Below are 26,738 nucleotides of genomic sequence, written 5' to 3'. Positions count from 1 at the left end.
GAGGACATTGTGTAGTATCATCTGATTTAGGCCTCAGCACTCCTGAGAGATGCGGCTGAATCACTGAGCACTGAAATGGTACTGTGGTCATTTTCCAAAGCAATGCTGGCCCGAGTTAACCCTTGAAATTAACCTTTATGCCATCAGTGATTTTAAACCCCGAAGGTAAAGGTGGAAAAACAACACGACATAGTGATTAAGGCATTCATTTTAAAACCAGTCAGGCTGGTTCTAATCTTGAGTGGTCCTGGGTAAGGAGGGAGTTATTTAATCTAATTTCCTCCAGGTTTCTAATTTACAAAATAGGGATAACAGCATGGACCTCACAGGGATCATACAACAATTAATAATACACACAAGTGATTGCCAAATAGCATACAATAAATGGAAGTTCCTTTTGGATGAAATTCTTGGCCTCAGAAGACCACATAGATAAACATACTATGTTATAACACTTACTCCACCATACAACAATGGGTCTCGCTTTATGGAATAAAGCATCTACTTCTGTTGCCCAAGAGTATACATCACTACACCAAATCTCAGACGTCCCAGACCTTGACAGGTCAGTGCTGACGGGTCAAATCCCCATCTTCAGGATGCTCACTCCTTCCTCAGGAGTCTGCCTCAATGCCACCTCCCTTGTGAAGCCCCACCCAACTCCCCCAGGTGGAGTGGTTGCTCCCCCCTGGTGCTCTCGCAATGCAGCAGGATCTTTCAGCCTTGCTGTTTTGACCCTGAGCAGGCTGTGCCCTGTTTAGCGCATTAACCTGAATTACGCTCAGTGATGAATTTTCACTCAGAAACTCTTTTTTGAGTAAATGTCACTAAGCCAATTTAATTCTCTTCATCAATTTTCTATATGACAAAATTAAAATATTTCCGTCTATACTAATTTTCTAGTTTTATTTTAGCAGAATTATTTTCACTGGGGTTAACACTTTTTTGCATTGATTTTACAACTAAGATAGGGTTCTTCTATCAGTATGCTTTTACCCATAACACATTTTATAATTATGGCCTCCATCACAGGGTTTTTCTTGGTGGTAATGATTTCCACCAAGTTTAGTTTTCCTGAATCAAATTTTGCAAATGTAAATCATGTTAACATTCATTTCTTCAGGCAACTTTTTAGCTTTTATAGTTTTTGCTATGCTCATTTTTATTTGTTGCTTTAGCTTGAGTTGATTGTCTTTACCATTACTCATTGATTGGAAAAAACAAGGTAATTGTTTGCATTTTTTGATTTTTAAATAACAATTTCTAAGAAATACCACATAAAAAGTGTAGCAGGTTGAGTTGTGTACTTGTTACTGTTGCCATTGGTAGATCAAAGAACACAGAAAGTCCTCAAAGTCAAAATGGAAGGAAGGGTCAAACATTCTGTTTAAGCTCATGACGTTTTCTACAGTCTGAGATGGGTACTCAGAACGTGGTAAGGTGGTTGTCTCTCCAGCTAGGCTGAGAGCCACTCAAAGGCAGGGGCTGTCATTCATCTCCAATTTCCCAGCAGGGGGAAAGTGAATGTTTGAAGGATGAATGAATGAATAAATAATGAACCACCTGGAAGTGATGGGAAATTTTGTCAGATTTCTTACTGAAGACCACAATGCTATGCCTTCTTAGACCAGGCATAAATGGTTTCCGAAGCCACCTTTCTTGGGTTCAAATCGCATCTTTACCACTTACCAGTCATGTAACCTTGGGCAAGTTATATCACCTCTCTCTGTGCTTCAGTATATCCATCTGTAAGTGGAGATAGTAATAGTACCTACATTTCAAGGTACTGCAAGGATTAAGTGAATTAATACATGTAAAGCACTTAGGACAGTAGCTCACATATAATAACTACCATATTACTATTAATCATTAGTATTATGGTCATAGAGTTTATCTTTCTATCTATCTTTCTAGTGATACTTGAAGATGTCCTAACATAGGGAGCTCACTGTATCATTAGCATCTATTTTTTTATGGTTCTAATTTATGTTTCTGATATTGAGTAACTACATTTCTTACAGCTTATACTCACTGTTAATAGCTTTGACTTTCTGAGGCATATAGAATATATTTTCTTATATGTGACTTGTCTGTAAATTCAAAGCTTGCTCTCTCAGCACATACTAGGCTCCAAGCACCATTATGAAAATTAAACAGCCATAAATCCTGACATCATGTGTTTTAAAGTCCAGCAGGAAAGAAGAAGGAAAGATGATATTTGTGTCTTGCCTAGATCTTCCCCTCCTTTGAATCCAAGACCTTTCTGCATTAGTTTGCTAGGCTAAATTCACCCTGTGGACTTACAAACATAAAGCCTATAAAAATGAAATTGTGTGATATTAGTACATAAATAGACCAACAGATCAATGAAACCAAAATAGAAAATCCAGAAACAGACCCAAAAGTATGTGGCAATTTATTGTACAATAAAGGTAATTTTGCAAAGCAGTGAGGAAAGATATTATTTTGAATAGAAGGTGTTAGGATAACTGGTTGACCATATAGGAAAATAAGACATTGGATCCATTCCTCACACCAAACTGCAGGATCAATTCTGAATGAATTGGAGATTAAAATGTAAAAAATACAGTCATATAAGTATTAGAAGAAAACATAAGTGAATTTCTTTATAACCTGAGAGTGGGTAAGATTTTCTATGATTAAAATCTGGAAGCAAGAAGAAAAAAGTTTGCTTACATGAAACAGAAAAAACATGAAAAAAGCAGCCTTTGGATGGCAAAACAAACAAACAAACAAACATGAGAAGTAAAATCAAGACAAGTAACAAACTGGGAGAAAATACTTGCAATTTGGATGATGGGCAAAGTATTACCATCTCTAATGTGTAAAGATATTTAAAAATAGAGAGAAGACTAACAACCCTGTAGGAAAGTGGGCCAAAGATACAGCTTACAGAAAAAAGAAATGCAAATAGCCTTAATCATATGAAAAGCTTTTCAACCTAGTTCTTAATAAGAGAAATGCAAATTAAAACTACCCTGAAAGGCCTTTCTCATCTGTCAGATTGGTTAAAAAAAATATTCCACAACATACTTTGTTGGTATGGCTGTGAGAAGACAGGCACCTTCATCATTCCTGGTGGGAAAAATATTACCCCTCTGAAATACTACCCCTCTGGAGGGATATTTGATGATGTCTAGCAAAGTTACATATGCATTTACCCTTTGACTTCACAATTCCATTTCTAGGAATCTATCCAAAAGATAACCAATAAAAATATGAAAAAAGTATGCAAAAGACTATTAATTATAGCACTACGCTCTCAAAAGGAAATTGGTAGAATAAACTATAAAATGTTTATGCATTTGAGTAGTATGCAACTGTAAGAAAGGAATGAGGAATATCTCTATATACTGTTATAGATCAATCTTCAGAAAAAAATGAGATAATAAAAATGTGCATAGTATACTACCATTTATCTAAGAAAGGGGACCTACGAATATATATTCACACTTTCTTGCCTTTTTTCAAAGTATTAAGTAAAACAAACAAAAATAAATGTTTACATTGGAAATAGTCAGAAAACAGGATGAAGAGAACAATGCTGAAACTTCCTTATTTTGTAGATTTGACTTTGGACTGTATATTTACCTCATTTTTATAAACTAAATATAAATTTATACGACTATAAACATTTAAATATAAAAGTCAGAAGCAAAATGAAACAACTGATCATACTTCTTAAGTTGGTAGGACAACTGTACAGAGAGGAACACTTCTAGATAACTGTGGATAATAGTAATTTGACTGTACATCCTAGTGGGATAAAATCTAAAGAAGAAATGCAAAATAAATTAAACCATTTAATTTATCACATCATTGGTGGTAGCATTGTCATTAATATGCTGAAACAGTCTTGTGCATTCTAGGGAATAAAATAAACAGGTACCTATGTTGTTGTCATCAAGAACCAGAAATTTTGGCATGAAAGAAAGGAAATATAGATGTAAAACTGATGAAGTAAAATTCTGTTGTCCTAAGTTTGAATGAGAAAGATCATCATGAATGCCTGAAATATTTTAGCTCAATAATAATAATAATAATAATAATAATTTCTAGCTCTGACTACTGAAAAGACCTAGAAACATGGACCAACCCAGTAGCAATGAGCATGCCCAGTGCCCAGATTGTGGTTTTAAATACCATTTCTCACTAACAGTAAGCTGGGTTCCTTAGGGAAGTAGCTAATTACCAGTCTGGAGCAGGAAATGTGTAAGATGAGCCTAGAACCCTCCTCGTGGCAGGGAAGCCATTAAAGAGTCAAAAGGACCCATGGACAAATGTCAACAGCCTCCAATGGACAAAGGTGGGACATTTGCAAGTCAATAAGGACATTAAATGTATGTAAGGATAATTAATTGAAATACATCAAATATGTTTAAACCTATAAGTTCACAGAGATACTAAAAAACGAATTGGTCCCCTTTGGAGGGTGGTTGAGAATCAATTCATTATTTTGAAAGCTATTATAGAAAGAACTATTTATCCTGACTTTTCCAAATGAATTTATTTGTACTTCTGGGCAACCAAGAAATGGATTATTGTAAATGTCTCTACAAGAAGTATTTCAGCTAACAAATGAGGAAAGAGAAATAAAATTAAAATATTACTATTTGGTAACCCCTAAGGAATTACTGAATCTAGGCAATAATCAGCAATGATGGTTAGCATCACAAATGGGAACACAAGTAGACATCATGTACCTCGTGAAGGAAGTACACACATACTGTCTATGAAATATTCTTGCTACAAAATTGAACCTAAATCTTTAGATTTAACTACCAATTTAGTTATTTAGAAATATATGGGACAGAAGAACCTGTTAAATGACATCAGGGGAATGTAATCAAGAAAATCTAGACTGTGAGAATCTCTGCAGGAAAAATGACATGATCTCTTCAAAAATGAAATTACAAGAGGGGGAAAAAAAGAGATGGAGAAAGATATTCAGTAGGTTGTGGAGACTGGAAAGACAAATTAACCAACTGAATCTTGATTCAAGCAAACAAATTGTAGAACAAAACAAAAACTTATGAAAGAATTAGAAAAATGTGTATACTGGAATATTTGACAGTATTACAGTATTCTTTTCAACTCTTTTAGGACTGAAAATAGCATTGTGGCCATGGTTCTTTAAAAGTCCTTATCTATTTTGGATGCATACTGAAATATTTTTGATGAAATGATATGATGTCTGAGATTTCCCTCAAAATAACTAGAGTTAGGTGGGGGATTAGGCAGAGGTAAAGATAAAACCAAATTGGCCATAAGTTGACAATATTGAAACAAGGTAACAACTGCAATGGGATTTATTTTACTATCTCTCTGTTTCTGTATATATTCGATATTGTCCATAATAAAGAGTTTTTTCTCTTTTTTCCTTTTTTTCATTATTTCTTCTAAAAATGGGATATGAGTGCAGAACGTGCAGGTTTGTTCCATAGGTATGCATGTGCCATGGTGGTTTGCTGCACCTATTGACCCATCCTTTAAGTTCCCTTCCCTCAACTCCCAACCCCCAACAGGCCTTGGTGTGTGTTGTTCCCTTCTCTGTGTCCATGTATTCTCAGTGTTCAACTTCCACTTATGAGTGAGAACATGTGGTGTTTGGTTTTCTGTTCCTGTGTTAGTTTGCTGAGGATGATGGCTTCCAGCTTCATCCATGTCCCCACAAAGGACAGGTTCTCCTTCCTTTTTATGGCTGCATGGTATTCCATGGTGTATATGTACCACATTTTCTTTATCCAGGCTATCATTGACGGGCATTTGGGTTGGTTCCATGTCTTTGTTATTGTAAATAGTGCTGCAATAAACATACATGTACATGTGTCTTTATAGTAGAAAGATTTATATTCCTTTGGGTATATGCTCAGTAATGGGATTGCTGGATTAAATGGTATTTCTGGTTCTAAATCCTCAAGGAATCACCATACTGTCTTCCACAATGGTTGAACTAATTTACATTCCCAGTGTATAAGCATTCCTATGTCTCCACAGCCTCACAAGCATCTATTGTTTCCTGACTTTTTAATAATCACCATTCTGACTGGTGTGAGATGGTATCTCATTGTGGTTTTGATTTGATTTCAATAGAGAGTTTTTTCAAGTCTCATTTATGACAAAGTATCTGGAATATGAAGAAGAATACCTACATAGTATATTACTTGCTTTAGAGGACAGACAAACCTAGGTTCAAACTCCATTTCCCATAAGAGGAACTCTGTCATGTGTAATTCTTGAACTGTAGAAACTGAAAAGAGCTATATGATCTGTCACAGTCCCCTCGAAGCAAAGGTATGTACATAAACCTAGATTTAGCTAATCGTGTGCTATCACTCAGGACTTCCAATCTTTGTGAATGTCACCAAAACCCAAGCAACAGTGCCCAGTACCCAGTGGTAGGACCATCTAGTCATGGCAGTAGGGTCAGAGGTATTGTCCCAAATACACTATTATGACCATGTGGCCTTGGCTGTAGTTTCTGCTGTTTAGCCTCTGTTGGCTTTTGCTTGTTTTCTGAATCTGCTTCTTTGAAAAGCAAGTTAATTCTTTGAGATACCCATGTCCTTCCAATAAATTTCTTTTCTCTTTAAGTTAGGTTGAGTCAGTTTTCTCAGCTTGCAACACAGATTCCTGAGTGTCATTTGAATAAAAAGCATGGCTATAATACATATAAATTAATGTGTGTCTTAAAAAATAAAGCACTATATAAAATGTGTGGTAGTATTTTTATGCACATGTGCATCAACATATAGAATAGATATGATGATATGCTTGTATAGAGAACTGTATGAAGTACTTAAATTAATTTCTTCTTGTTATCGTTACTGTTAAAAATAATGATTAGAATAATGAGATAATAAAGCATAAGAATGAATTAACTCTTTGACCAACATAAACATTTTTAATCATATAACACTATCAGGATAATACTCTCTGGCTTGCCTTCAGCATTTGATTGCTGTGTGCAATAAATAGGATAATTGTAGGGAAAGAATTTTGAAAACATAGATGAAAGGTACTGCCATTGTTATTTAGCTGATATAGAAGCAGCAGACAAACCCAGTGTAGGGGGTAAGGGGATTTTTGATATCTAGTGACTTTGTAATATGTGAAGTATACTCCTTCTATTGTGTCCACACCTTCTTTGCTTCTTTCATCCCTCATGCTCTGTGGAATAGCCATTGGTATTTTGCCAGGGCATGTATAGGTATTAGGTTCTCCATGATTGAGGAAAAAACCTAGGAGAGGGGATGAAAACTGGCAGACTAGGACAACAGAAACACTTAATGAGTTTAGAATAAAGTCACTGTCCAAGGTACTGAGAAATCTCAGATGCATATTTCTGCTTTAATAAGCTATTCTATAAGGCTAGCCAGATAAGGAAACCTTAAATGATTCCTTGGTGCTCCCAAGGCCCAAAGTGGAGCCAGTCAGCTTCACTTCCTCCTGTCCTAGATGTTACTCAGCTACACAGGGAGAGAGACAGAATCACTCACAGTGAGGGATTCTACTCCCAATCAGATCTTGTGATGAGGCTTAGAAGAAGCAGTTAAAAGGGGCAAGCTGGCACTAGGGAATGAAGAATAACAACAATCATCCAGTCTTAGAAGCAGATAGTAAAAGGTCATCCTCGAGGATGAAAAATCTGTGTAAGTGTCATTGTAATAGCAGACCATATTCTAAAGAGAAAAATGATTATGAACATCCCAAGACAAAGATTCTAAAATGCCAGTAAGAAACCCCAAGTGGGTAAAGCTTAGATATTCAGAGAAGGAGTCAGTGACTTGCAGATATGTTCAAGTGGGTGTCTTTCCAACAGCAAATCCTTTCTGGGAGACTCTCTTCTCTGTAATACATTTCTAACAGCTCAATCCAGTCAGGAGTCATTCGCAGCTGGGGCAAGATGGAGAGGAGAGGGGTCTTTCTCTGGTTGCCTGCTCTGGACACCATGGGTGGGGCACTGGCTGTGGTTGTAGTGGCATTCTTCCCCACCACCCCCTACTTCTTTGGTTTCCATTCCAGAAAGATGAAGACAGCCAAGATTCATATTAAAGAAGTGAATTGAATTTAAAGCATAATAAATAGGCTAGGCTTTTTAATCAGTTTCTCCATGTCCATTCCATACAACTGAGAAGTTGCCTATTTCAGTAACAGAAATTTAACAAGTCTTATATTTTCCATAGAAATCTTTGCATATATGTAGGTACTTTTTGTCTTATTGAATAAGCATACAGCATACAATGGAGACCTTTTTTTATGACTCGGGACTGTTATTAAGATAATTAACAACTGTGCGGTACTGTGTTGTGCTATAAACCTAGGATCTGCCTGAATGTTTAGCTCTAGAAGAAAGAGATACAAGCTGCTGTGCTGCTGCACACCTGTAACCTATTCCGTAGTCTTTAGGTTCAAATAGTTTTTGAAGGATGTTTTTATTGGGCATACACTTATAGGTTGACAATTATTTTCTCTCAGTGTATTGAAGACATTATATCATAGTCTTCTGGGTCCCATCGTTACAGTTGAAAAGTCAGCTGTTATTCTAATTATTATTGACTTAAGTCATCTATCTTTTCTCTTTGACTGCAGTAAGATCTTTTATTTGTCTTTGATATTCTGTGGTTCCTCTATGGCATATCTAAATAGGGATATCTTTATATTTACCTCACTTTGGACGGCATGACTTCTTAAATCTGAGGATTGGTGTCTTTTATCAGTTTGGGAAAATTTTAAGCCATCATTTATTTAAATGTTTTTTGCCTAACCCTCCATACTGTTTTCTCAGAAAATAGAAATCCTCTCTGGAGAAAGAGGATCATCTCCATTTGGAATTAGAAGATACTAAATCCACAATCTCAATTCTACATGTCTTTCAACATTTTTTCACAATTTTTTTCTAGGCCCCTTGGGCTGATTTTGAGTGATTTCTTTAGATCTATTTTCCAGTTTCTTAATTTTATTCCTTTAATAACGTTCATGTAGCTATTCTGCCCATCTGTTGAGCTTTTAATGGCCATTTTTACATTTTTCATGTTTGAAACTCCATTTTTAGCCTACTATGACTGATTATTTTTATAGTGTCTTGCTTCTTATTCATATTTTCAATCTCTTCTTTTTCTAAGTGTATAATATAACCTACTTTATATTCCTTGTCTGATGGATTCAACAGTTGGAGACTTTGTGGGTCAGGTTTGGCTGTCCACTAATTTTGCTGCTGTTTCCTCTTGTTACTTTCTTTTTCCCTTGTCTGTTTTGTGATGTTTTTAAAACTGTGAATTCATATTCCTTAAAACTCCCCCTGTGGGAATTGTGTGGCCTGGGTTAAAAGGCTCTTTCTCCAGAGAGGATTTCTATTTTACACTGAGAAAACAGGCCTTTGGAGTCCCAGCTTTATGGGAAGTAAGGCAAGCCTTAGGCTTTCTGTTCTCTGTATTTTATGAAGTTGAGAAAACATAAACTTAAATGTCACCAGATTCTCCATATAGAATAGCCTCAACCTTTCTCCAGGTTCCTACTTTGGCTTACTTTTTTTGTCCCTGTGTTGGTTTCCCGGGGCTCTTATAACAAAGTATCACAATCTGGATCACCTAAAACAGCATAAATTTATTCTCTCACAGTTCTGGAGGCCAGAAGTCTGAAATCAACATATTGACTGGGCTGTGTTCCCTCCCAGCCCTCTAGGGAAGGATCCTTCTTTGCCTGTTCCAGCTTTCAATAGCCCCAGGTGTTCCTGAGCTTTTGACATCATAACTCCAGTCTCTACCTCCACCTTCACATGGCTGTCTTTCCTTTATGTCTTCTTGTGACCAAATTTTCCAGTTCTTATAAGGACATCAGTCTTGTTGGATTAGAGCCCACCCTAATCCAGCACAATTTTATCTTAACTTGATTACATCTGCAAGGACCCCGTTTCCAAATGAGATCACAGTCACAAGAGGTTAGGACATATTGGGGCTGGGGGCACTTAATTCAAACCATAACAGTCTCCAACAATTTCAATCCCTTGCCAGCCTTTAAATGTTTTCGTATGCATTCTAGCACTTTTACAGTTATCATTTATATAATCTTTCTGTTTTCAATTCAGTGTCAGCTCTTATTTCTCACTCATTTCATTGTGCTTGGCCATAGTAGCTCCTTCCTTTTTCTCATTGTGTTGCCGACTTACAAATCAGAAAAAAAAAAAAAAAAAAAACAGAGCACAAAATAAGAAGAAGGCTTTAAATAGGAACTCAGTAGACATAATTGTGAATAAAGTAGAAGATAATTACTGCATGGCTGTTGCAATATCTTGTTTGAGATGGTGCTCAAAGTACTTTTATCCCTAGATCACTGTGATATGTCTGTCTAGTCCTTGAATCATAAAGATCTGGGGCTGAATCCTTTCTCTACCTCTTACGAGGTACATGACCTTGAGACATATGTAAGCCCCTAATTTCACAGTATCATATGGAAAAAAAAACACTATTACAATAATAGTCTTTTTAGGGTGTTTCGTGGATGGATGACATAAGTGCCAGCATGACCCATGGCACAAAGCAGGCATTCAGTAATTGGGCAAGCAACTTTCTGTGTTCCAGATAGGTAAGGACTTTGAATAATTTGCCTCTGCTTAAGCAAAGGGTAAAAAGTGATGTCTTTCATATCGATACACAAGCCTATGGTGTAATTAGGGCAGGTGTGCTACTTTATAGATGAAACTGAACCACTGAAAAGTTAACTCATCAAACATGAAAGAAAGGCAAATACTAATAACCAAACCAAAGGAGAAAATCTGTTTTGCTGATGATCAGTGGTTCTGTAATCCTTAAAGGGGGAACTGAAATTCAAATGAACTCATCCCTCCCGTTTGTACTCAGTTTTGCCAGTTAACAGCTTGTCGGTTCTCTGTTTTAAATGCCACCCGTTCTTCAACTCCAATGACACTTCATTTCTGTCAACTGAGAGAGAAGAGACGGAGGAAAAAAAAAAAAAAAAAAACAGATATCACTGCTAACTGTATTTAAAACTCTGTACACGAAACCACCCAGAGACATTTTAACTTGCATTTGAGAGCCTCACCCAGGCCCACACTCCAGAATAGCTTTATAACTTTATAATCTAAGGAAGGAAAAGCCAGAAATCTCCACTCTGTGACTGACTCACACACATGTTGGAAGCAGAGTTCACAAATCTAATTCCTTTCTCCATTCCTGCACATTTTTACCCGGAGAACACAAGCGAATGGAGGCGGTCCAACCCACTCAGACAATTCCTGACAGCAGCTCCTCATGAAAAATATTATGTTTGGGGTGAGCATTTATCCAGGAGCAGTGCTGAAATGAGATGGCGAGGACACAAATGGGGAATAAATGGCCAATGTAGAGAGAGCTGCAGAAACGAGGGTGATTATGCAGGGGCTGTCCTCTATGAATACATTAGCTCCCCAATAAGCCCACGCATTTTGACTGCTTCCAAAGCAATTTCTCAGGGTTTCAATGAATACAGATGTCTGGAAGTGTTTTCTAAGCTCGGCTTCAGACAGACTGTTCATGTCGCCAGTCCTCAAAGCCCTAGCATTAAGTCTGGGTGGTGAGTCGGGCCCCACACAGTACCTGTCAGGTCATTGCAGGCATTGTGAGATGCTCATTGTGGGTGCCCAATCTCCCCTTCAGGTCAGGGGCAAGGGCCATCCAGGGCCAGTTGCCTGCCTGGTGGGGTGGGAGATTGAAGGGGGTTAGAGGTGAGAGGAGGGTGCATCCACCCTGCAATCCTTCAGTGGAAATTGAGTATCAAGAATTGGAGACACCAGATGCAGACACTAAGGCCAAAGGTGCCAGAGTAGGGCCAGTAGGTGGAACCAGCCAGATGAGGTCTGCATGGATGTGTGAACAGGCTGGCAGTGAGGTGGAGCATCTCAGATAATCCCTATGGACACCAGTAGGCACAGGGCTCTCTCCAAGCATCGGCAAGCCTGTAGTGTGTGGGGGTGGCTGGCTGCTGAGAGTTCCCCACAGAGAAGACAGTGGGGGCCATCGAGGGGAGGACACCCTGCAGCTCCAATATGGGGTCTGCCAAGCATACTCCCTGGTCCTAGAGGTGGGCAGGCTTCCTTCTAGGACAAGATCCTTCATTGTATCCATCATCACATTCCTGCCTAACACCAGGGGACCTAACAGGAACCTCAGATAGGAAAGAGGGCTTCATCATAGATTTGTTTTCACCAGCCAAGGGGGAAGAGCCAGAAGAAAGCCTAGGAAATGTTCCCGTAGGATGAGAAATAACATAGAGCCTCTTGGGGATCCATGCCACGAGCTGATTGCTGGAAAAAAACCTGTACTTTGGGGCAGGAGAATGGCGTGAGGCAGGAATGGGCTGTGGGTCTGGCTAGCGCCTGGGGTCAGAAAGCAGCCTGCAGTGAGCCTGGCTGCATCTTGCTGTTTATAAACCCTGAGTTTATTTCCCCGGGCTATCTCTTAACAAAGTCTTCGGGAATGTTCTATGGGCCACTGTGGAGAAGAAAGAGAGTGTCAAGGTGAGAAATCCCAAGGGAAGCTGACTCAGGGTCACTCTTGTCCAGCCACCCCCAATGCCTGTTATTGCTTCCTGGAGCACACCTTTGCTCACTCTGATGGGCCTCAGTTTGATTTTAAAAGAGGCTGTTTCGTTGAGTTGGCAGCTCAACCTCTCCCATGCTCCCTCCCCCATCCAAGCAGGTTCTGAAGTCCTCTTCTTCCTGAAAAGTCAAAAGGCTCCACCCTTGACTTCCCAATCCCAGTCACACATAGGGTTCAGGACTGGACATTCAGAATCAGTCTGTGACCCTCAACCTTAAAACCCATTTCTCCACCCCCAGACTCATTCTCCCTGGTGAGAGCTGAGCTGAGCGGTTTGAGTGAGAAACCCCACTCACCCTGATCCCAAGCTCCACATTCTCGCCCCCGTAGACTTCCATGCCTTCGTCCAGCAGGCCGATCTCCTGGAAGTACTGCCGGTCCACAATGAAGCAGCCAATGAGGGCAGGGCTCCTGCAGGGGCAGGGGAGAGCAGAAGGGCTGTCTGGTGCAGCTGTCCGAGGAGTAAGAGCAGTAAGGCCTTCCTATCAGGAGAGTCTGGTTCTCTTCCTTCCTTTGCTGCCAGACCCAGTGTGAGCCTTGTTCTTGGAGTGGCCCATGGGTCTGGCCTCACCCAACCACTCCAGAAAGGCTGTTTCATCTGGGCAGTGGGTAGACAGCTGCCATCCTGGGATCAGCTATTAGTGGGGTGGTGCTTGTGTGTGTGTTAGCTTTGAGAACTGGTGCTCAGCCTGCCAGTCTAGGTTGACTGTATCTCTAGCTGCCCTGACCCTGACCTCTGCACAGCCAGTCTCTGTTCCTGCTTGGGAATGCATACCAGCTTTCTTACCCTTCCCCAACTTGGAATCTGTATGTCATCCTTGGTCCACTTAGAAAGATTAGCTGGGACCAGGTTGCAAAGGATTTTGGGTAGCAGGGTAAAATATTTGAATTTTACCTGCAGGTAAATAGGTGTCCATGAGGAATTTTAAGCAGGACAGTGATGTGAGCAGATCTGTGTTTTTCCAAAAGAATAGTTAGGCAGCTGTGGGTGAGTGACCAGAGGGGAAGGGGTGGGAATTGAGGGGCCCAGCTGGGAAGCTCATTGCTGTATCCAGGTGAAAAATGATGGAGAGCTGAGTCAGAGTATCAGGAACAGAGACATGAATTGTTTAAGACATATTTTGATGTAAAATCAGCAGAACTTCAAAACAGATGAACTACACAAGGGTGAGAAAGGGAGAGGAAACCGGATGCCATCTGGCTTTCTGGCTTGGGTGACAGTGGGTTGGGGGCCACTCATCAATACAGGGGCACAGGAGAAGAAGCTGGTTTCAAAAGAAAGAAGCATTGGTGGTGGAAAAACTGACCTTAAGGTACCTGTGTGACACAGGAGGAGATAGCAACAGGCAGAGCTTAGATACATGGCCTGGGTCTGGAATTCAACAGGGGTCTTAGGCTGGAACAACCTGCCAACAGCTATGGGATCCAGGAGCTAGAAGGCTTTTCCTTCCTTGAGGGCTGTGAGCTTGGGTCTCACTAGCTCTGTGAAGACACCCAGTGCAGCACCTCACAGAGAATGATTCACATGAGGTGAGTCAGCGTGAGAGCACGGGGCTGCTTCTCTGCTGAGAGCCCTGCTTATGCAGTGATGTTGAATTGTTCTACTGCTTATCCCTACCATTTCTAGCCCTTGCCTGGCTGGAGGACTTGGTGGCAGTGGGGGAATAAAAGGAGAAATGAAGGCTCCTCAGGGATGAGAAAACTGTCAGTCAATCACATGTAAATGAACCTGTCTTTGAAAACGGAAACCTTTCAAGGTGGAGAAAGGCGAATTTGCAGGTCATTTCCCTGGGGAATGCAGATACAGGAGACTTCTCAGGCAGACTGGCACCCTGGAGCCACTGTTTCTCTTCCTTTCAAATCACTGCATTTTATTCTAAATGGCTTCACCCTCATAGAACTGCAGGCATCCTGGGAAGCTAATCCAACACTCCTAAAGCACACTGAGACCCTGCTGTGGTGGAGGTAACTGAACCCAGGCCTTCGAGGTAATCTCTCTGGGAAAAATCCCCCTTCTGGGTGCATGTCTCTAAGAGAAGTTCCCTAGCCTCTCTGAGCCTCCGATTCCATATCTGTAACATAGGATCCATTCTAACCCCACACAGACTAAATTAAAGCACTTGAGAGCCTCTGGGACACAACTGGCACTCAAAAGGTCATTTAAAAAGGTAAAAAGATGCAATTGTACACTAAGTCTAGAAGATCCCCTCTTTAAATACGTGATGATTCAGAAACATCAGGCTGGCAGAGAGGGGTCTCGGCATTTGCCTCTGCATTCCTAAGTGTTGGACACGACAGGGCACGCTGGAAAAATGCTTTCAGGACACACAGGAAGGGACCTTCCTCAAACTGACAGTTCAAGCCAGGTGATGAACAGAATCTGAAACAGTTACTCTGAGATGAGCACAGGCCACCTCAGTGGTTTATTATTAACCGGCTAGAGTATTAAGTGGATTCTATCAGCATGAAAGGGTTATTGATTTACACCTTGCCTCATTCCTGAAAGGATTAGAAATAGCTTATGAAAAAATTTAAAATACATAGAAAACCATAAATAGATGAATGTCTGGACAGACCTAAAGATTGCAACAAATTGGAATGCATGTGCAGACCAAGGTCCTCTCTCAATTGTTCTTAAAGCAGACATGAAAGCTTGCCTTTGAGTTTCCCGTTGGTCAAAGTGGAAATGAACACACATGGTCTTAGAAACAAAATGTACAGTTCTCACGTGAAAATGTCATATTAATTGATTCCCTGGGGATAGCAAGGCTTTCTTTGACTGGCAGTCAGTTTAAAAGAAATTTCTCATGTGGATTTTCTTAATGGGGTCACCTGGCGACTTAGCAAACAGCCATTGCAAAGACATCCCTTTAGAATACACTAGAAGATATTGCTGGGCTCTTCTTATGACTTACACCATGTGTGGGCAAAGCACTCAAGTATAGCTTGAAAGAAAAGGGAGCTTAGATGGGCAAGATACATTTGTATAAATCACAGCTTTCTGTGGAGCTGTCTTCATCTGGGAATAAAACCAGGAATGTTCTTCCAAAAATCTTCCGTAAAAGTTATTTCCCTCAACCAAGTTTTTGATAAAAATTGATAGAAAATTTGAGGTTGAGATGGCATTGTCTGGCAAGGACCTGGAATGCAGGCTTGCTGATTAAGGCTGGACCAATACAGTTAGAGACGAGCAGAACAGAAATAGTTACTCTCAATGCAGTCTTCTGCAGGAATGCTCATTGCGTGGGGGCATGTTTCCTTCCAACAACATTCATCAGGCCTGGGAGCAGAAAACAGCTACACCAGTTCTGAGCTCAACAGTGGACAATAAGAGGGGTGAAAACTAGCCACTGAGTCTAGCTTCTCTGGGTGGATCCTGGCTCTACCGCCCAGAGCCTTTGGCAGGGCCATTCGCTTCTCTCAGTCTTGCTCTGCTCCTCTTGTAAAACAGGGATGAGACGTGAGCGGTCAACAGGTTGTGATGATGATCAAATGAGCCAATCTGTGTAAAAGACCCTTGTACATAGCAGACTCTCAGCAAACGTTTAACAACACAGAATTGTGGCAGGGCCCGAGCAGAGTAGGTAGCAGGTAACTTCAGGAAAGTTAGGTGGTTTTATCCCATTTTAAGTATGAGTATATGTTTTTTCTTCTGGCCAGGAAAAATGTGATCGTAAGTAATAATCACTAACTTTCAATTAAATTTTTCACACCCTTTCTCCCTCATATAATACAAAACAACATGAGCTTCTAATCTCTTTCACTCCAAAAACTGTACCCTAGGCCACCTTCTGGTGCCTTCTGTTTTGTAACGGGCAGGACTTTGCAGGGAGCATAAAGACACCCACCGTATCATCAACATAGACAGAAATAGGCCAGGCATGGTGGCTCATGCCTGTAATCCCAGCACTTTGGGAGGCCGAGGCGGGTGGATCACGAGGTCAGGAGTTCAAGACCAGCCTGGCCAACAGGGTGAAACCCTGTCTCTACTAAAAAATACAAAAATCAGCCAGGCACAGTGGCAGGTGCCTGTAATCCCAGCTACTTGGGAGGCTGAGGCAGGAGAATCACTTGAACCCAGTGGGGCAGAGGTTTCAGTGAGCCGAGATCATGCCATTGCCCTCCAGCCTGGGTGACAGAGACTCCATCTCAAAAACAAAAACAAAAACAAACACAGACAGAAATAAAAACTAGTTGGGACAGCTGTTGGAGGAGTCCTGAACCTTAAAAGCCGAGACCACACAGGGGAGTCATTCATGAGTCTAGGAAGACGGCAGCAAAGGCAGGAAGGAACTTGGGACCTTTGAAATGCAGTATGAAGTCACTTTTGTCTGAGTCTTACAGAATAACACTCAAATATCATCAAGGTATACACTGTCCTGTGGGGTCCGATCTTGCCTCTCAGCCTCTCCACCCTCACTGCGGGGCTGCTGGCTCACTTCCCACTTCTAGTCACTTTGAACCTACTCTGTGTTCATGAACTTTGCATATGGGCGTCCACTCCCTAACCTAGCCATCTTCTACTCGCCTTCAAAAACAAGTGAAAATGCTACCCTCTGAAAAGCATTTCCCCACTTTCAACGCAGTTTCTGCCTGCATGGTAGAATAATGTTCCTATTCCAATGATTTTGTCAGTCTTCACTAGACTCCAGGCTTTTGGCAGGGGGAACCAAATCTTCATCACTCTGGATCCCCAACCTGGAGCACAGTGGTTGGTGCCCAGCAGACGTCTCACAGTGATGTGTGAAAATGGGTCACTTTGAGGCTGTGAATGGATTCTGAGATCTTCAGAGCCTGTGGCAGTGACTGAAGATCAGACTGCAGTTCCTTTCAACCCTGCCCACCCCTGTCATCACCACGATGGGGCTCAAGTTGGAGAATAAGCACTGGGCCAGTAGGGGGTCCCTAGCCTGGAGGTCAAAGCAGAGAGACCCACAGGTAAAGGTTTGCTTTACCTGATTGGGGCTGTGGAGTTCTCCAGCTTCCACCAGGCCTTGGGGGGATTTAGGTAGCGGCACCACAGCTCCCAGTCAAAGCCCTGGGCAGCCAGCGGGTATTCTTCTATCTCAAAGTTGTCGTATTTTATGTTATCAAAGGATGGCGAGATGATCCGCTTCCGGTTCTCCTTGATGCGGGTGAGTACAGGTTCAGCCCTGGGCAGAGAGAAGACAGCCAGAGAGGGTAACCATTTCCAAGGTGGAAAAATCCAGAGTAGCATCTCCCGAAGGTCCTTCCCCAGCAGAAAGAGGAAGGAAGGCCTGCCCATCTCCTCTGATGGAGACGTGCACTGCCTTCTGGGAAGGAGCCCCTATTCAACTTCCCGCTGCTCCCTGAGGATTTCCGGAATGGCAAGAGGCTCCACCACTCCATCGGCATATCCAGGGCTGAGCTGAGAGATTCTTATTCCAGCCAACCCTGTGCCTGCTCGCTTTCCCTTTCTCCGTTAGAAAAAAAAATCAAGACATAAAAAAGAAGAAAAAGAAGAAAGAAACAGATCTAAGATTCCACAAGAAGCTTTCACCTTGGGCTTTGATTTTGCTAAAATTCTATGTATCAACCTGGAGGAAAAGACAGATGAGGATGGCAGAGACTAGGAGGTGAGAACAAACCTACATCCACCAGCCATGCGATGCTGCCTTGGAATGCCAGCTGTGCCACATCCACCCCCCAAAGCGTTTCCCAACCACCCAAGGAGGGGTGGGGCATTTGGGCTTTCCCAGGGAGCCGGGAGGTCCCTGCAGGCACCAGGCGAGTAATGTGTTTGCAGACAGGAATAAGCTTCTCATTAATAATACATTTGATGCATAATTGTTTATTCAAATCAGCTTGAAATAGTAAGTGTCCCTCTCCTATCCTGGCCATAAATCCAAAGAAAATGCTGTTTAAATCGTCACAAGTGGCAAGCAGGGACTTCAACTATAAAAAATGACTGTGTTGCAGCCTTAATTTGGGACTGTTATGGCAGCATCCAGGCCAGGCTGTGTGCACGCCCTGCTGCTCCTTCCTGCTGAAGTGCCCTTGTCTCCCACTCCCTGGGGCAGAGGTTGGCACTGTGGAGTCTGGGGAGGAGAGCAGACCCCAGTGACAACAGGCATATTGATAAAAGGGTGGCCACCTACTTGCCCCAGCTACTTATGGTCATCTCCAGAGCCTGTGTCTCCCAGGCCCAGGCAAAGTTACACGCAGCAGGTGGCCCTGTGCCCTCCAGCCCTGCAGGGAGGTCTGCATCTGCCACTCTATTCCTGGCTGGCTGCAGCCACTGGGGCCTTCTGTCTGGTCCCTTTCTCCCTAGCATCTGAGCAGCTCTGACCAGAGAAAGAAAGATGTTCTTAGACAGTTTCACCATAGGGAGAATCTGAGATTACGTGCCACCTCCAGTCTGGCAGTGGGAAAGCCCAGGGCACCTGTGACATCGGGCAACCTTCCCCCACCTTTGCCCACTCGGTGTTGGTCCTGGTTGTGAGGCTGGGCTTCTGCCTCATGTCTGGCCCAGCTCTCCTTTCCTAGGTGTTGGAACCCTGTCCTTAGCCGGGCACTCTCTGCTTTGCCCTTAGCATGTACCCTTCTCCCTGACGACCCTGCCAGCCAGAGTCACATGTGATGTCACCATGCATATTAGGCACTGTGTACTGACCTGTTGACCCCTGGCTACCCCCTCCCCTCTACCACACCTCAAACCCTAAAGGTCCAGCCTTGTTGCCTGGCTCACTCACACACCTGCATCTCACCCATTCCCAGAATTATCTCCTTTCCCTTAGGCTATGACCAAGATCCTAGCATGCTTTGCACTATTGGAACCGAAGCCCCAGATCCCACTGGGACTCCTCCTCCTCTCCCAAGGGGCACTTACCAGCCCACATTGAACTCCACATGGGCATCAAAGAGTGCCACCACAGGGGCAGTGGCCGCCCTCCAGCCGCTGACCCTGGAGCGGATGAGGCCTTCCTGCTTGCTGTGACGCACGACTTTGATGAAGCCTGGCTTCTGGCTGTTCACCTTGTCCACATATTCGGTCAGCTTCTCCTTCAGTTCCTCTGTCAGGGAGAAAATGCAGCCTTAGCATGGGAGGGAGGTCAGGAGGCAGAAGGCGCAATCACAACAGTCACTCTTTTAGGGTAAACTGACCCCCAGAGAAAGGCTGGGGGGCCCATTCCCTTCCCTGGGTCTTCTTCAGCGGTCCCCGCAGTGGCCAGCACAGCTCAGTTTTGAAGGGAAAAAATAGAGGGGAACATTTCCTGTATTTTCAGTATTTTCTGAGGTCCAGCAATGCACAGGGTCATATACACCACACACATGGTCTATTTAATCTTCACAACAAGCCAATGGGAAAATGGTAGCTCAAAACGGTTTATCAAGTTCTCCAGCATCATGCAGCTTGTGAGTGGCACAGTCCACTTTCAAACCAGGCCTAGTGACTTGAAAAGCCATCATCAGCGTGGCTACCTCCTTCCTAGTGGTCTCCACCTCCATCGGTGCTCCTATAACCCCCAGAGGAAGATCCCTCTGCCAAGACCCTAGCCCAGGATCCACTCTCTGCCTGGATCTCCATCTTTCCAGGAAGTGGATGGCCAAAAGCTGTGCCCATGTCAGTAGCTGGTGTTGGTTTGCTGCCTGTGGTCCTGGACCTGGCTAAGCATTTGATGCCTCTGCTTCTTCATAACTGTAAATGGGGCCTGCAGCAACAGAAACAGGCCTTAGCAGCAGACCCCTGAACCCTCAGCAAGAGAAGGCACAGCCGCTGCATTCATTACATTTTCCATAGCAGCTAAGGCAAGAGCCCACGACAGCCCTCATAGTTGGCTGGACAGGATTCTAAAGTTCCTTTTGAAACAAGCATCCATCCCAAGGTGTGAATCCCCTCTGTCTGCCCTGATGAGTGATCATCCAGCCCCTGCAGTAAAAGGGAAATCCATGCAATCCATTCCTTAGAGGGCCTCTTCAACTATTAGATGTTCTTCCTTCTTCTGACCTCCAAATGCCAGGGTCCCTCAATCTTACATTCATGAGTCCAATGGGACCTATTTTGGAGCCATAGAAGACAGATCAAGTCCCTCTTTCCACATAACAACTGAAGCCCATTCTTAAGTCCTTGCTAAGGACTTCTCTAGGTCAAATATCTTCAGTTCCTCCTTGTGTTTCTGCATATTTCATGATTTCAAATTCTCTAATCATGTTGAACTTCCCTCTAATTAAGTTAGTTTTTCTTGAACCCTTTTATATTATGCAGAAGTTGACCTAACACTTCTAAAGTAAACTGGGCTATACATAATAGAAGAAACAAATCACCTCCCTTAATCTAGAATCTATGCTCCTATTAATATAATCTAAAGTCACAACAACTTTGACTACTTTTGTCTCAAATTAAGCTTACTGCTAACATATACTTACAAATTATTTTTACATGGTGCTACTAAGTCAGGCCTCCTCCATCCCATCTCTGTGGATGCGGGTGCACATGCAGGTGCTTGTGTGTGTGTGTGTACATATGGGTGCCTGCTTTGAGTCAAAACAAAGAATCTTATGTTTACTTTTATTTAATCAGCCTTTCTAAAGATTTCCACTATTTCTTTGGATGTCAAAATGTTTTTGTCCCCTGATTTCATTACCCAATGTCTTTCTCATCCAGCCCTTCTATGTTTTCAGCTTCTGCAAAAGTGATAAGCATATGGCCTTTCTTGTCATTCAAGTGATCCTTTTAAACAGTGTGACCCCTGTCCTAAGCTAGGGCTGGTGGGGGCTATTAGTGTCCTCATTCCAGCCTGGAGAAAACTCGACTGACTTCTGGGCTGCCACTGACATGCTGTATATCTCACTGCAGTGCATACGGAAATGACCTCAAGATCTCCGATTGCTGCAGTTGCCTGGGGAGGTCACTGTCTCACAAATGTCAGGACATTGGCCATGGAGCAGCATAGCTCAATATGTCTCACACTTACAAGGTCTTCAAGCACCGTTGTCAGGAGGCTTCTTAAAAAATTTACTGTTTTATCACTTCCAAGGTCCATTTCTCATATATCCTTTTTGAAAAATTTAAATAGAGCTCATAAAGCCTGATATTTGGGCTTTTGATGGTGGCAGTTAAGTTTTGAGTACACAGAACTTGGAGTGAGAAGTGGGCTAGTACTAAATGGCCTCATACAAATCCCCTCCCTTCCCCATGAAAGGGATACCTGTCCCCTTCTCTCCCTCCTCAACCCTCAGGTAAGACTCCTGCCAATTGACTCCTGCCAATACCTACTGTGACTAAGGTATTGATGGGAGGAGGCTGAGGATGATTGCTACCAAATGGTCTCCTATGAATTTCACCTCTCTGAATTCACATCCTTGTATGGCTGCCTCACACACTGAGTCTGGGCCGGACTGTGACACAGCAGGACACAGCAGGAGGGACCCTGAGCAAGTTCCAGGCCTTTTGCTTTTGCTCTCTTGCTGCCCTAACTAAGGAAGCTCCAGCCAGCCTCCTCCCCAGCCCAGTCATTTAGGCCACCCCACAAAGGCCCCAGACAGGTGAATGAGGCCCTCGTGGATCCTTCAGCCCCAGTCGGGCCACCAGCTGATCGCAAATGACAGGGAGAACCATTGTGTAGAGCAGAGACAGGCTGCCCAGTGATCCCAGACTTTATTGCAGGATTCTGGGCCAATGGATGGTTGCTGATTCACACCATAACTTCTGGAATGGTTTGTTATACACAATGGCTATAATAAACATTGTCTATTGTTCTGGTCTGGTGCTGGGGTTAAAATAAGATTGTGAACTCCTGATGCACAGGACATGCAGTCAGAGGAAGAATGAGCTTTGAGGGGTGGCAGCAAGAGATGGAAAGCTTTGCTTCCTACAGGAGCTACTTGCCCCTTTGTACCTGTGAGCTCTATTAACACTGAGCTGGAGTAAAGGCTTCTGGTGGACCAGATAGTAAAAAAATTCCAACCCCAGTTAGCTGCATCCCAAACATGTGCTGCTGATTAGAAGAGGGAATTCTCTTAGCCCCAACCAAACAACTGCTATCCAAAAAAGAAAATAAAGAAGAAACAAAATGCCTTGAAATACCCTGGATGATACTGGCTCTGTCTTTGCAAAGTACCTTTACTTAATGAGGTTTTCATGTTTTCTTTCAATCTTTCTTAAGTGCCAAAGCAAGAAAGAACTATATCTTCTGCATTGGCTGGAAAATTGTTTTCCAAAACATTGTCCATTGTATATTATATATATTGACTATTAACTATTTTATATACACATAAACACACACACATACATGTTCACATATAATATCTCTCAGAACTTCTTAGCTCCAAAGATTGTGTTTTTGGAGTTGAACTTGTGTTTTTTCTTACAGCCAAACACAAGTACCTAGCCCATCATATTTGCCTTCTTGCTAAGGATGCTAGGAAGCTCAAAGACAAATATAATCACTAATCACAAAGATTTTATCAGGATTTTTGCTGCCCTATCTTTGCTAAACCTTTGATTTTCTGGTTCAAATTTAAAAGCTGATTGACTTTTACCTTTTATTCCCTATGCAAGCTATCTTTAATTATTTTTTTGAAATTTCTATAAATAACATTTAATAAAGTGTCTTGGTGGGTTAGGACAGGAGTATAATTGTGGAAGGAAAAGGGAAGGTATATTTTGTGCTTGTTTTAATGTGTTGGAGAAAGAGGAGGCAGGGAGTCTGCTTGCTGTGACTCTGCCAGATCTAGAGTCAAGGTGGAGCTGTCGATAGCCCGTGTTGACAGAGAAATACAATTTGCACCCTGCATGGGGCCAGGTGTCATCCTGCTTATGTTGCTACTTCAGCTCTCTCCTACTGGCCACAAATCCCTGATCTCCTGACATTGGAGGGACCTCTGTAAACCAGCACTACCAGAAGCAGTGATGAAACACTACTCACTCCTGGGAGGTCACAGGCCACTCTCCACATCCCCACGGGGAGCCTCCTCTCAGGGCCTGCTCAGGACAGGCTACTTGCCAGCTCTCATTTCTTCAGACTTAGATGCCAAGGAAACACAGGGGATTCACCAGCCTGGTCAAACAGAGCCCTTCTCCCTTCCTCATCTACCCCCTTCCACTGCTTCTATCAGAAGTGGTTGGCTCCACAACCACTAGCTGGCTGAGCCGGAAGGGTCTGGCATGGAGGCTGTTAATCTGATTTAAGTACTTAATGAGACATTCCGATCTCACGCATAAAGGAAATTAAAGGATCTGAAAGTTGATGCCTAATGGGGCTTTGCTCTTTGGAAGGCAGGTGCACAGGCATTTTGTAAAACTGCCTTCCCATAGGCTTGCTGTGGAGAACTGGGCAGAGCTCCTCATCTCTCCCTCAGGGTTCAGATGAGCATTTCCCACATCTTCTCTAGGTTTTGGGGACATAGAAATGAAGGGAGAATTCACCCATTCATTCATTCATTCATTCAACAAATATTGAGAACTTACTGATATGATTTGACTCTGTGTCCCCACCCAAACCTCATCTTGAATTGTAATCCCCACGTGTCGAGGTGATTACATCGTGGGGGCAGTTTCCCCCACGCTGTTCTCATGATAGTGAGTGAGTTCTCATGAGATCTGATGGTTTAAAAGTGTGGCACTTCCTCTCCCTCCCTCTCTCTCTCTCTCTCTCTCTCTCTCCTGCCACCTTGTGAAGAAGGTGACTGTTTCTCCTTCACCTTCTGCCATAATTGTAAGTTTCCTGAGGCCTCCCCAGCCATGTGGAACTGTGAGTCAATTAAACCTCTTTTCTTTATAAATTGCCCAGTCCCAGGTAGTTCTTTATAGCAGTGCGAGAATAGATTAATACACTTACTATTAGTCTATTCATGGAGTAATAATCTTTGGCATGCCTTGATCATACCTCAACAAGGTACTGATCTAGTTGCTGTGATTACAACTGTAAACAAGACAGTCTGCAATGGACTGAGTGTTTATTTATTCCCCAAATTGATTACATTGAAATCCTAACACCCAATGTGATGGTATTAGGAGGTAGGGCCTCTGGGAGATTAATTAGGTCATGAGGGTGGAGCTACTATATTAGCCTGTTTTTTTACTGCTGTAACTAAGAATACCTGACACTGAGTACTTTGTAAAGAACAGAAATTTATTTCTTCACAGTTCTGGAGCCTGGGAAGCCCAAGATCAAGGCACTAGCACTTGGTGTCTGGTGAGGGCCTTCTTGCTGTGTTCTCAAGTGGCAGCAGGCAGAAGGGCAAGGTAGCCTAAAGCTTCAAGAATCCTCTTTTTAAAGAGCCTCAATCTCATGAACAAGGAAGCAGCCCTCATGACTTACTCACCTCTGAAAAGGCCGCACCTCTTAATACTTTCACACTGGTAACACCTAAATTTTGCAGGGGAAGTACTCAAACCACAGTAGCCCTCATAAATGGGATTAGTGCACTTATAAAAGGGGCTCCAGAGAGTGCTCTTTTCCTCTTTCTGCCATATGAGGATGGAATGAGAGGTGAGCAGTCTGTGACCTGGAAGAGGGCCCTCACCAGGACCCAACCATGCTGGCACCCTGATCTCAGACCCCCAGCCTCTGGAACTGAAAGAAATAAACGTATGTTGTTTATAAGCCACTCAGTCCATGGGACTTTGTTACAGCAGCTCAAACTAAGACACAGCCCTTATGGAATTTCCATGCTACTGGATGTTTAAAAGGCATGTGGTAGAAGAGACACAGGAAAAGCATATTGGTCCATTTGTGCAGCTATAAAGGAATACCTGAGGCTGGGTAATTTACAAAGAAAAGAGGTTTATTTGGCTCATGGTTCTGCAGGCTTTATAAGAAGTGTAGTGTCAGCATTTGCTTCAGGTGAGGGCCTCAGGCTGCTTCCACTCATGGTGGAAGGGGAAGGGGAGCCAGGATGTACAGAGATCACATGGTGAGCAAGGAGGCGAGAGAGAGTGGGGAGGCACCAGGCTCTTTATATCAACTCTCATGGGAACTAGTAGAGGGAAAACTCACTCATTCTCCCCACCACGCCAGGGAGGGCATTAATCTATTAATGAGGGATCCACTCCCATGATCCAAATGCCTCCCGTTAGGCCCCACCTCCATTATTAGGGGTCAAAAATTTTTTTTTTTTTTGAGATGGAGTCTCGCTCTGTCACCCAGGATGGAGTGCAGTGGTGCAATCTCAGCTCACTGCAAGCTCTGCCTCCCAGGTTCATGCCATTCTCCTGCCTCAGCCTCCCCAGCAGCTGGGACTACAGGCGCCTGCCACCACGTCCGGCTAATTTTTGTATTTTTAGTAGAGACGGGGTTTCACCGTGTTAGCCAGGATGGTCTCGATCTCCTGACCTTGTGATCTGCCCACCTCGGCCTCCCAAAGTCCTGGCATTACAGGTGTGAGCCACCATGACTGGCCTATTGGGGATCAAATTTTAACATGAGATTTGGAGGGGACAAACATCCAAATTATAGCAGAGAGGCAGAGTAAGCAGGAAATGCTGTGGAGTTACCATCTACAGAAGTAGTTGTCAATCAATTAGGGGGAGGAATTGAGGCATGAATACCCCATGGGCGAGCCGAATTGTATCCCCTTAAATTCATATGCTGAAATCTTAAACCCTAATACCTCCGAATGAGACCTTATTTGGAAATACGGTCATTGCAGATATAATTAGTTAAGATGAGATCATACTGGAGTGGGATAGGATCCTAATCCAGTATGACTGGTATTCTTATAAAAAGAGTAGATCTGGATGCAGACTGAGGGAGGAAGTCATGTGAAGAGGAAGGCAGAGACTGGAGTGATGCATCTCTAAGCCAAGGCCTGCCAAAGATGGCCAGCAAAGCACCAGAAGCTAGGAGAAGGGCATGCAACAGATTCCCCCTCATAGTCCTGCTGGCACCTTGATTTCAGACTTCTCATGTCTCCAGAAGCATGAGACAATGTCTACTGTTTAAGCCACCCAGATGGTGGTACTTTCATTACAACAGACATAGGAAATGAGTATAACACAGCTTCCTCACTTATCAGTTGGGATGACATTGCAGAGTCTCCAAGTCTCCTGGTGGCTCCCAGGACGATGGAATCTAGATCCCCACAGCAGTACCATGTTCATTGATGCCCATGGTATTAGCTTTCTTCTCTTCTCTGTCTCCCATCCCCACTCCCTCA

The 26,738-nt window shown here is 42.9% G+C and overlaps 1 protein-coding gene across 2 annotated transcripts in view; it reads right to left on the bottom strand.

Moving 5' to 3' along the window:
- Positions 1-26,738, bottom strand: part of GALNT18 (polypeptide N-acetylgalactosaminyltransferase 18) — a 351,559-nt gene that overhangs the window by 86,810 nt on the left and 238,011 nt on the right. For both annotated transcript variants that reach the window (XM_055282415.2, XM_055282416.2), the window contains exons 4-6: positions 19,468-19,651; positions 17,573-17,770; positions 12,914-13,028 (exon numbers count right to left, since the gene is read on the bottom strand). In XM_055282415.2, coding sequence (XP_055138390.1) covers positions 12,914-13,028; positions 17,573-17,770; positions 19,468-19,651 — 497 coding nt within the window. The remainder of the gene's footprint in view (positions 1-12,913; positions 13,029-17,572; positions 17,771-19,467; positions 19,652-26,738) is intronic.

This window comes from Symphalangus syndactylus, chromosome 6 (assembly GCF_028878055.3).
Source record: "Symphalangus syndactylus isolate Jambi chromosome 6, NHGRI_mSymSyn1-v2.1_pri, whole genome shotgun sequence".
In the NCBI taxonomy this organism is placed as follows: domain Eukaryota; kingdom Metazoa; phylum Chordata; class Mammalia; order Primates; family Hylobatidae; genus Symphalangus; species Symphalangus syndactylus.
Note: the sequence above shows the minus strand (reverse complement) of the source record. Positions and strands in the feature narration are given on the sequence as shown.